Here is a 12,145-nt window from a genome sequence, read left to right on the forward strand (position 1 = left end):
TTCCTTCTCCAGGGGATCTTTCCAACCCAGTAATTGAACCCAGGTCTCCTGCATTGCAGGAAGATTCTTTACCAACTGAGCTACGAGGGAAGCCCAAAGCTGTTTTAAAATTGTATAATTATCCTTTAACAGTTTTACTAATGTTTAAAAATAAGTTGACTTTATGTCTTTCAGACTGTTGTATCTAAGTAAATTTATTTAGTATATTTTTTGGTATTTTTATTTTTAAAAATTGACATTTAGAGTCTTAAGTTGATTTTTTTGGAAGATAGAATGTAGATTATCATGGCCTATTGAATTTTAAATTATAAAATGTAAATGAACTTATTTCTCTTTATTATATCATAAATAAACATTCTATTTTCAGTAATATGTGATGTGGTTCTTAGAGATATAACTTTAAATCTGTGGTTTCTTTGAGTAAAAAAAAATTTTTTTTAGGCCAAATTATTGAATTCCATTTGCCAAATCTAAATTCCAGTGACTCCTTGGTGATTCTTACAATAACTAGGTTTTGGAACCACTGTAGTAAAGAGTTACTCTGCCTTTATCATAAAGTTAATTCAATTGTTCTATTAAACACAGTTTGATTATCAGATTGGGTAAAGTCCAGATTAAATAACATTTGGTCATGTAAAATAGAAAGCAGTAACAGTAACTGTGCTGATAGGGAGGTATTGTAGAAGTGAATTAAGACTTGCTTTCTCCCTAAAATGGTTTGTAGCTTTGATAATCTGAGGGTTAACAACTCTTATATAAAGAGTTGTCCCACTTTTTTCTTGACGTTCAGGAAGAAAATTTTTATATGAACTTGAAACTGAATGAAACCAAACATACCAGAGACCACTATACTTATTCTGGAAAACTATCTTACATACCTGTGTAAGCTTGGAGTAACCAAGAGAAGGCTAAGGCTAGCATTCAAATTTTTAGAACTTGATATGCAGATAGATTGAATTAGCAATGCTAGTTAAAATATGAGGGGCAATAAGTAAAATGAAAAATCTAGATGTCAATCTTATGGGAAAAATTGAGAGCCACTTGGATTCCATCACTGATAAGAGTAATTTTGTGTTTGACAGGCCGTTCTGTTTTATTGGAACAACCACGAAAGTCAGGTTCCAAAGTCATTAGTCATATGCTTAGTAGCCATGGAGGAGAGATTTTTTTGCACGTCCTTAGCAGTTCTCGATCCATTCTAGAAGATCCACCTTCAATTAGTGAAGGATGTGGAGGAAGAGTTACCGACTACCGGATTACAGTAAGACACTAATATCTGTAAATTTTGAGTTGATCATTCAGCAAACATGTAGAAGGCCTATTGCATGCTAAGACCTGTAGCAGAAAGAAGTTTAGAGAAGTTGATTTTTTATTATTATTTTAATTAGGTGAATTTCCTGCAGTATGTGCTCAAAAGAGCTATTTATCACTATGTCATCTTCCCTATGTATTCAGTGTATGCTGAGATGTATGTGGATAGCATTGACATGATGGAATTAATAGGAAAGAGTGGGAATTGATTTGAACTAATACCTTAGGCTGAATTTTAATTTCTAGTAACATAAGTGCCAAGCGTAAACCGTTGAATGTTTGGATTCTGCTACTTTGAAATAACACTGTCAATGTTTGTGTTATTGATAGGTACATACAGGGCAATTGGGTCTATTTTTGATAGAAACTACATTGTTCTTATTTGAATTTTTCACTCCCTACCCATCTATTATATTGGATATTTCATGACTGTCTACTTTTTAAGGTGGTTATAACAATTAAATGTGAATGATAACAATTAAATGTGAACAATTAAATGTAAATTACCTATAATTCCGTTATTAAAGATAAACACTATTAACATTTTGATGTTGTGTTAAGATAATTTTTAAGTAGAATGGTATTTTAATGTGACGAACTTAGTCTTTTATCTGCATATAATAGAAAAGAGATAAATTACAGATGTGAAGAAAAATGAGTGGTTTTAAAAAGTGGAAGGAACCATGAATGTATTTATGTTTGAGCCTTTCTTACTCTCCATTGAGTAAAGGCTGGGTTTCATGCTCAAAAAGAAAGGAAAAAATTAGTGTGTGGAGGGTGGTCTACTAGAGAAAATGCTTTGTTGTATATCACAGGACAGAAGACATCAGGGGAACAGACTGTTACATGTAATCCACACTGAAACACTAGAAAATAGTTTCTAATTTTATTTTATTTGGTTATCATTAGGATTTTGGTGAATTTATGAGGGAAAACAGATTAACTCCTTTTCTAGACCCCAGATATAAAATCGATGGAAGTCTTGAGATTCCTTTGGAACGAGCAAAAGATCAGTTAGAAAAGCACACCCGTTACTGGCCTATGATTATTTCACAAACCACCATTTTTAATATGCAAGCGGTAAGTGTGAAATAGTTTGTTTTTATTTTGGATTAATGATATATCATTTATAGATAACATTTATCAAGCAAGGAATAAAATTATATGTGTTTGTTACAGTTAAACAGTAGAAAATGGAAATGATGGTAATAGATTAGCTCTCCATGGTGATGTTTAAAATCAATTCAAGTTCTGTCTAGATGCTTTGATACTTATTTTTCATGACAGATTTTCTTTTTCTCTCCTTTTTTTTTGGAATCTGACAGGTAGTTCCATTAGCCAGTGTTATTGTGAAAGAGTCTTTGACAGAAGAAGATGTATTAAACTGTCAAAAAACAATATACAACTTAGTTGATATGGAAAGAAAAAACGATCCTCTGCCTATTTCCACAGTTGGTACAAGAGGAAAAGGTCCTAAAAGGTAAGTTTTTTTCTTTCTTTCTCATATGTCACATTTATTTGATGCTTATTGGGGTTTTGTTTTTTTTTGAGCTAACTTATTCCACATGTAACTTATGTGTTTTAGAGTGTATATCTACACATACATAGGATTAAGATGAAATGGTAAAAAACAAAATAGATGAATTGGACACATTATCAGTTAGAATTGCACCACTGGAAGAGAAAGGAAGCCCATGTTTAATTATCTCTTTTAACTTCATCATTAACAAGTGACACTTGGATATTATTTAAAGAATATTTTGTAAGGACATTATTTTTACATCTTTACTTTAGAGATGAGCAGTACCGAATCATGTGGAATGAATTAGAAACCCTTGTCAGAGCCCATATCAACAATTCGGAGAAACATCAAAGAGTCTTGGAATGTCTAATGGCATGTAGAAGCAAACCCCCAGAAGAAGAAGAACGAAAGAAACGAGGAAGAAAGAGGGAGGACAGAGAGGACAAGTCAGAGAAAGCAGTGAAAGATTATGAACAGGAGAAATCCTGGCAAGATTCTGAGAGGTGATTTGTTGATATTAACATAGTCCGTGGTGCCTTCTGTCATATGACATTCTACATGTAACACATTTGAACATTCAGACCTTATTTATTAGTAATACATTTAATGTGTTTATTTTACTTTATAGCTGTTATTATTCTTTAAATCTGGAAGGTCTTTCTTGGGCTTAAAGAGGTTTTTCCCCCCCCCCCCCACTATTTAACAGCAAAGGTAGTGTTCAATTTTTCCTAATTAACTTCTGAAATCATAATACATGATTTTTGTTATCAGTAATTGCTTTTATGTGTTATGCACATCAAAGGCATAGTTTTATTTCTTTATTTAGTGACTATTTTTTAACTGCCTATCACATGCCAGACATTTGGCATAAGATCCCTACCCTGGAAGGATGAACAGTGTTGTGTAGAGGTTGACCAAGTAAGTAAGCGATTTATAGCAAAGTGTGAAAGACGCTGCTATAAAAATAGGCATAGGAAAAACACTTGAAAGCACAGAAGATCATAGTCCTATTCTGGAAACCTTCCTCATTAGTACATTCTTTTTCCTCAGAAAGGTGTCAGGTTAAATTTGAAAAAAACAAAAAATAGTAAACATCTATAAATAAAAAATATCATGACGTGTTAGTTGGATTCATCTTCTGCCTTCTTGCCAGAAATCAGGCAGAGAGCCAGGTAACTATCGTAATGGCAATAGTTAAAAGCAGAACTTACATGGAAAATTTCAGACATACGCAGCAGTAGAACAGTCAGTCACCTATTATCTGCTTTCAATAGTTAATCAATTTGTAGCAAACCTCATTTCATCTATATCCACATCCATTCCCCTCAACATTACCACCCTTCACTTTCCCCAATGTGAATATTTTGAAGCTAATACTGAAAAGTGTATTATTTCATTCGTAAGTAGGCAGAATACTTTTATTCTCTTTGGCCTTAGAAATTCACTTCTTCCTTAGGGCTGCTGAGTTTCTGACACAAAATTGTCTTGCTTTAAGAAGAGGAGGGAAGAGTATTCTCATTCTGATCCCATTGATCTTCAAGTACATGAAATTCAAGATAACCTTGAAGTGAAGTTCCTAACTTATGGAACATAAATACATTTCACAGTACATAAACTAGTGGGAACAAATTCTAGTAGATTTCTTAATCTTAGTTCTAATTTGAAATAGTGTTTTGTCTGTATCTTTAGAAAAATTAAAATTGTGGATTATTTTCCAAAGATTATATTATTTCTGATCTTTTGCATTTTACCTTTCTAAATTCCCCCCTGCTGTCTTTTTTTTTACAATTTTAGCACCATTTTACAGCTAACAACATTACTGAATAATGACACTATGATGAAGAAAAAGGAAAAGTTGTATTTTTTTTCATTAAGTTCTCTTACCTGATTGTAAATTGAGGGTTAGCTTCTGATTTGTTCCTGATTTGTTCCTAGGCTTATGTTGTGACAGCAGATATCTTAGTAAGGCTGATTTGCAAAGTCTAGTTTAATTACTGAGCCTTTTAGATTTCTAAGAATGTAAACTTGTTAAGTTTTTTTTTTTTTTTAATGTGTAAGTTTTTATTATTTGTCCCTCTGGAAGATTAAAAGGAATCTTAGAACGTGGGAAAGAAGAGCTGGCTGAAGCTGAGATTATAAAAGATTCACCTGATTCCCCAGAACCTCCAAATAAAAAGCCTCTTGTTGAGATGGATGAAACTCCACCAGTAGAAAAATCAAAAGGTAAGGCAGAACTGTGGTAACTATGTAAAAAGTTTTCCAGTTTAGTTCTGTTGTACAGAGTCCTCTATGTTTTGTGTGAGGAAGAGCTACTCATGGCTCCTCATGTCACTTCAATTCAGTTCAGTTCAGTTGCTCAGTGGTGTCTCACTCTTTGTGACCCCATGGACTGCAGCACACAGGCCTCCCTGTCCACCACCAACTCCCAGAGCTTTCTTAAACTCATGTCCATCAAGTTGGTGATGCCATCCAACCATCTTGTTCTCTGTCATCCCCTTCTCCTCCTGCCTTCAAACTTTCCCAGCATTAGGGTCTTTTCTAAGGAGTCAGTTCTTCGCATCAGATGGCCCAAGGATTGAAGCTTCAACTTCAGCATCAGCCCTTCCAATGAATATTCAGGACTGATTTCCTTTAGGACTGACTGGTTGGATCTCCTTGCAGTCCAAGGGACTCTCAAGAGTCTTCTCCAACACCACAGTTCAAAAGCATCAATCCTTTGATGCTCAGCTTTCTTTATGGTCCAACTCTCACGTCCTTACATGACTACTGGAAAAACCGTGGCTTTGACTAGACAGACCTTAGTTAAAAAAGTATTGTCTCTGCTTTTAAATATGCTGTCTAGGTTGGTCATAGCTTTTTATTGTAGGCCTTAGTTATCTTGAAGGTAAACTAAATTCAGTTATTTCAGGGTGAATGGGAAATGGTATGACAAAGGACTGGGTTTTTAACCACTGCAGCCTTAGTAATACAGAAAGACCTCAAGGCTGGCCAGGTTAGTTACTGGTAGCTCATCCTAGGGAGGTTTGTTTGTTTTTTTATGTACTGCTATTGTAATATGTATTGTAATACATCTTAATAATCTCCAGTTCATTAGTTTCTTTGAAATTAGAGATAGAGGCAGTCTTATCAAATTTGTCTGTCAGGCATTTGCCAGGGTACCTGCAAAATAATAGGCTTTAAATAAACGTCTCCCGGTAAATTATCTTGTTACTCATATGCCACTGCTGATTCAGTTCAGTCGCTTAGTCGTGTCCGACTCTTTGCAACCCCATGAATTTCAGCACGCCAGGCTTCCCTGTCCATTACCAACTCCGGGAGTTTACCCAAACTCATGTCCATCAAGTTGGTGATGCCATCCAGCCATCTCATCCTCTGTCTTCCCCTTCTCCTCCTGCCCACAATCCCTCCCAGCATCAGTCTCCTTTCCAGTGAGTCAACTCTTCGCCTGAGGTGGCCAAAGTATTGGAGTTTCAGTTTTAGCATCAGTCCTTCCAAAGAACACCCAGGACTGATCACCTCTAGGATGGACAGGTTGGATCTCCTTGCAGTCCAAGGGACTCTCAAGAGTCTTCTCCAACACCACAGTTCAAAAGCATCAATTCTTCAGCACTCAGCTTTCTTCACAGTCCAATTCTCACATCCATACATGACCACTGGAAAAACCATATCTTTGACTAGACGGACCTTTGTTGGCAAAGTAATGCCTCTCCTTTCGAATATGATATCTAGGTTGGTCATAACTCCTTCCAAGGAGTAAGCATCTTTTAATTTCATGGCTGCAGTCACCATCTGCAGTGATTTTGGAACCCAAAAAAATAAAGTCTGACACTGTTTTCACTGTTTCCCCATCTAATTGCCATGAAGTGATGAGACCAGATGCCATGATCTTCGTTTTCTGAATGTTGAGCTTAAGCGAACTTTTTCATTCTCCACTTTCACTTTCATCAAGAGGCTTTTTAGTTCCTCTTCACTTTCTGTCATAAGGGTGGTGTCATCTGCATATCTGAGGTTATTGATATTTCTCCCGGCAATCTTGATTCCAGCTTATGCTTCTTCCAGCCCAGTGTTTCTCATGATGTACTCTGCATACAAGTGAAATAAGCAGGGTGACAATATACAGCCTTGATATACTCCTTTTCCTATTTGGAACCAGTCTGTTGTTGCATGTCCAGTTCTAAGTGTTACTTCCTGGCCTGCATACAGGTTTCTCAAGAGGCAGGTCAGATGTTCTGGTATTCCCATCTCTTGATGAATTTTCCACTGCTGATTAGGATGCAGTTAATTTAGGTTAATTCTAAACAATGTTTCAACATTGTTTGGAAAATACAACTCTAAAAATTATTAGTAGTAACAAAATGTCTCAGGCAACTGAAACATGCATTAAGTAAGAGAACGACTTTAATGACCATGGGCCCATAGGGTGGAATGTATAAAGCCCCAGAATTGCTGTTGTCACAAATGTCTCCCCTCCCCTCTCGCTAAGGAATATCATTTCAGATTTTAACTTAGATAATAACTACTTTTTCAGGAAAGACTTCCCTCACCTCCTTTCACACTTATCTGTGTTCTTTTTGATGATAGCCATTCTGACAGCTGTGAGGAGATATCTTATTGTGGTTTTGATTTAGGATATTGAACATCTTTTCATGTGCCTGTTGGCCATCTGCATTTCCTCTTTGGAAAAATGCATATTCAGGTCTTCTGCCCATTTTTAAATTGAGTTGTTTGTTTTTTTGATGTTGAATTGTAAGAGCTGTTTATATATTTTGGATACCAACCCCTTATTGGTCATATCAATTGCAAATATTATATCGCATTCAGTAGGTTTTGGTTTTATTTTGTTGATGGTTTCCTTTGCTGTGCAATCTTTTAAGTTTAATTAGGTTCCATTTGTTTATTTTTCCTTTTGCTTTAGGGGACAGATCAGAAAAAAATCATTGCTATGATTTATTTCAGAGTATTCTGTCTGTGTTTTCCTCTAGGAGTTTTATGGTTAATGGTCTTACATTTAGGTCTTTAACCCATTTTGAGTTTATTTTTGTATATGGTGTTAGGGAATGTTTTTTGCCTCTTCAAATTGTGTAGAAAAGAGTTAACTATAGCAGGCCTGAGGCTATATCATCATTAGAAAAGCCTGCTTGCATGTTTGGCCCTTGGCTGACATCTGGGAATATGGCTTTTGAAACATTCCCCAAATGATGAAGTTATGTCTGAATTAAACACCTTCTTTGCTTCTAGGAGTCTGGAATTTTGGTAATTGTAGTTAGGAAGAGAAGGCATATGTGCCCAGCCTCTGTTGAACTCTTGAATCTTACTTTTTTGTGCTTTTCTGACAGAAATATTGTACACACATGGCTGCATTTTTGCTGCTGGAAGAAGTATGCACTCTGTATGAATCCTCATGGGAAGGAGAGAACATAGAAAGCCTATAGATGGATTTCTCTGGTCTTTGCCTGTTGTGTCTTTCTGCCACACTGGGCTGGCTATGTATTCTTACTGTGCTGCTGTAATGATTCTTAGCTATGACTGTAGCTTAATTTTAGTTATTCGAATCCTTCTAGCAAATCACTGAACTCTAGCAGGTGGTCTTGGAGATCCCTAAACACATAAAAATTTTAGAATAAAGAGAAGATGATATTGCTTAAATTCATATAAAGTGAACAAGAATTAGAGGTAAATTTGTAAACTTTGAAGTAATGAATTGTTCTACTTTTTTTTCTCTTCTTTCAAATATTACGCCAGGACCAGTGTCCTTATTATCTTTATGGAGTAATAGAATCAACACTGCCAATTCCAGAAAGCATCAGGAGTTTGCTGGACGTTTGAACTCTGTTAATAACAGAGCTGAGTTATATCAACATCTTAAAGAGGAAAATGGGTTTGTATTATTTATTGTAGAAATTAGTTTTGTTAATTGCCTTATTTTAATAAGTTTAAAAAAAACACTGCCTGTTTTTTGTGTTCGGTAGTTTTGATAATGTTACTTAAAAGGAGAAAAAAAATCACTTTCTTAAATTTTTGGTGCTTGTAAAAGACCTGATATTGTTCATTGTAACCATGAATGTTCAGTAAACATCATAGAGGGAAAAATCATAAAGAAAACTTAGTATGTAGCACTGACCCTTGTATAAAATGACAGGGAGAAAATATTTTCCTAGTAAGTAGTACAGTATTAGGAATATTGAGTTTAATTGAATAAATCCAAAATCTACAAATAATTGAAGATTTATTAGGATAAATATAAAATAATTTAAATGGTTATTTTAATTGCTTTTTTAGAAGAAATTCTCTTTAAAATATATTGATAAAGAAATTTTTTTAGTAGAAAAGGAAATAAATTCTTGTCTAAATGGTAAAGATTTTTTCCTTTAGTTTTATGCAATCTCTCTGGGCCTCCCTCAATTTTCACTCATTTGCAAAACAAGGACGTTAAACTAACCATCAGGAACCCTCAAGTTAGTTGTTTTCTAAAGTGTTTACATTCTTCTGTTCTGTGACTATATTAGATTTTAATTTCATTTAAAAGTTTGATAAAGAGAAAAAATACGGGTAGTTAATGAATATTTTATTTTACCAGCACTTTTTTTCCCTCCTATTTTCCAGAATGGAGACAACAGAAAACGGAAAAGCCAGCCGGCAGTAAAGAGTGACTTGAGCAACTGAATTTAGTATACTGCATAGATATTTTGGATGGAATTTGATATAAGAACTTTTACAGCAAGATTGTATAGTTATGATGCCTGGACTGGTTTTTACATTTTTAAAATATTTCAACTAACTTTATCTTTTTTGTATTAATTGTAAAATTGGCACATATGTCAAAAATATACATTTGTCCTCCCAAATTAAACAAATTTATTTTATGGTAGAGGGTGTTCCCTCTGGAAATGTTTTTTAAAAAATTCTTAGGCTTCTCTTTGCCAAATAAAACTATTAAAATATCTAAAATGCAAAATATCAGAGTGTTCTTTTAAATAAAAGATTATATTCATATAATGGCTGACAATTTTGAGAAATTTTTAAGAAATTTTAACAATTTGGGTGATATTTACAGTATTTAATATAAAATATTGCCTATGAATCTGCAACATATGCAGTGCTTTTCCAAAAACTAATGTTTTTGTTTGCTTATTTTGTATTTTATTTTAGATTATTTTGTGTGTGTGTGTTGCCCTTTTAAAAGCAGCGTTTTCAGGTAGTTTTCAGTTTGGAGATGTTAACTTGTTGAATGATGTTATTTATTCTTTTTCTGCCAAAAACTTACTATCCATTAACTTTTCATATTGAAAAAGAAGCATGAAGGAGATTGCTTTGCAGACTTATTTACCCATATTGGATGATGTTACAATTCTTTTTCTGCTAAAAACTTACTCATTAACTTTTCGTATTGAAAGAAGATGAAGGAGATTGCTTCTGCGGACTTAAAGAAAAGTTACTATGTCGCTTATTTTAATCCCTAAATAGAATCTTGGTCTCCTCATCTCTCAGAAGTGTCACAGTTATATGGTATATGTTTGGTGAGTCTTCTTCCTGTGCTGCTTTTGGAAGTTCATAACATGTTGCAAGAAACATGTTATTTCATTGTTAAATGCTAATTCTAGGCTTGCCATTTTTCTTTGAGTTTCTATTAGAGAACAGGAAAAGCTCTTTGTTTAAATATAGAAATTCAGTATTTTCTATTTTAAAAAAAAAATCCCTTGTGCTTAAACAAGGATTCAGCAGGTTATCTTGTCAATCCAGTGAAATTTACAATGTTCTCCTTTATCCACTCCTGTGCGATTCTAAGCCATTGCATCTGCCCTCTACCCTAAGCTAGTGCCATCTTAATTTCTACCACTGTGCTTAGATACACACCACTCAAATGCATGACCAGACCTAATTAGCACCTAGACTTGCAAGATTTAAAGAGTTGTAACCCAGTACTAAATTATTGGATCATATTTACTTGTGGTAAATATGAATTCTGACCGTTTCTGCCTTATCCTTGATACCCATTTAACTTGACCAAGTTGAAGTCCCTAGTTTAGTTCTTAATTCAAAAATACTTTCTTTATAACCCATTTGAAAGAGACTCTTTTTTTTACTCTCAATTTGTGCTTCTTCCTTTCCCATGTGCTAAGGCAGTGCTCCTTTGTTGACAGACTTATCTACATTTCAGTCTTCATTTTTAAGTATTATTTTTGCATATATACTGCTGTTACTGTGTTCTACCAACTGGGAGGATGTTTCTATGGCTGCATTTTGAACTAGTATTATTCTATATATTGTTGGTGGTTAATAATCTCCAGCAGACACATTCTTACCTGTCTAGATGCCTTTTGAGCACCTAAAATTGAGCTCCTCCTTTATCTCCCACAGAACATCAGGCTATGTATTATTGGTCTTATCCTGCAATATCTATTACAGCCCTTTGGTAGACGTGACTGTTTTAGAACAAAAATAGAAGAATGGTTGGTGAGTTTTTGGTTCTTCTAAAACAGGATCCATATTGAGGATTTACTAGTCAAGAGAAGTGGACAAAATATAAATTTAAAAATTTATTACCCTTCCAATACTGGAATCTAAGCTTAAGTCCAGGCTTAATGATCATGGGAATCAAAGTTACCCTAGAGAGAACAAGTACACTTTCAGTTCTAAAGATTCTGATATCAGTATCATGGGAGCAAAAGATGTCCCTTATTTTTGTCCCCTGACTCCCCAACACCACCAATGAAAGTTTGACATCCATCCATGGACAAAAGTCCCTTTGAGGGAGCTGTGGAATTCTGCATCCTATGACAGCCTGAGAAGAGTCCCAGCCACCTGTGTGTCGAGGTAGACTCAGCTGTGGGCCATGCAGTGGCTCATGAAGAGGCACCAAACCCTCAGCTACACTCTGGGAGCCCCTGGGAAACACTATCTTAGGCAGTCACCCATGGACACGAGCCTTTGTGGAATTCCAAGTTTCTAGGTGAGAAGTTTCAGCACACCATTGAGTAAAAAAGTACATCTGGAGGTATTGGAGTAGGTAAGAGAAACAGCTTGACCTTACCCTGCATCACCCTTCCTCCAGCGTGACACAGCTTAGGGCCAAAAGAGATCTTAGTGTGGAGAAAGGGAGAGTGTATAAGCACCCAACTTCCCCAGTGGTGTTAACTCTTACAAAAGTTAAAGGACAAAAGTATTAAAAATAATTATAACTACAATAGTTTGTTAATAAATATACAGTAGATGATTGTGATATCAAAAGCATGAAAAGGAATAAGTGTACAGTTCTTGTATGTGATTAAAGTTATTATCAGTGTAATGTAGACTGATACATGTATATTTTAT

The 12,145-nt window shown here is 34.9% G+C and overlaps 1 protein-coding gene across 1 annotated transcript in view; it reads left to right on the plus strand.

Annotated features, from left to right (window-relative positions):
• The window catches only part of INTS13 (integrator complex subunit 13), a 31,643-nt gene extending 21,983 nt beyond the window's left edge, over positions 1-9,660 (plus strand). The window contains exons 11-17 of the mRNA XM_068971121.1: positions 1,083-1,261; positions 2,221-2,391; positions 2,637-2,791; positions 3,106-3,336; positions 4,917-5,056; positions 8,576-8,711; positions 9,437-9,660. Of these exons, the coding sequence (XP_068827222.1) occupies positions 1,083-1,261; positions 2,221-2,391; positions 2,637-2,791; positions 3,106-3,336; positions 4,917-5,056; positions 8,576-8,711; positions 9,437-9,476 (1,052 nt within the window). The 3' untranslated portion in view covers positions 9,477-9,660. The remainder of the gene's footprint in view (positions 1-1,082; positions 1,262-2,220; positions 2,392-2,636; positions 2,792-3,105; positions 3,337-4,916; positions 5,057-8,575; positions 8,712-9,436) is intronic.
• The last annotated feature ends 2,485 nt before the right edge of the window (positions 9,661-12,145 follow it).

This window comes from Capricornis sumatraensis, chromosome 4 (assembly GCF_032405125.1).
Source record: "Capricornis sumatraensis isolate serow.1 chromosome 4, serow.2, whole genome shotgun sequence".
In the NCBI taxonomy this organism is placed as follows: domain Eukaryota; kingdom Metazoa; phylum Chordata; class Mammalia; order Artiodactyla; family Bovidae; genus Capricornis; species Capricornis sumatraensis.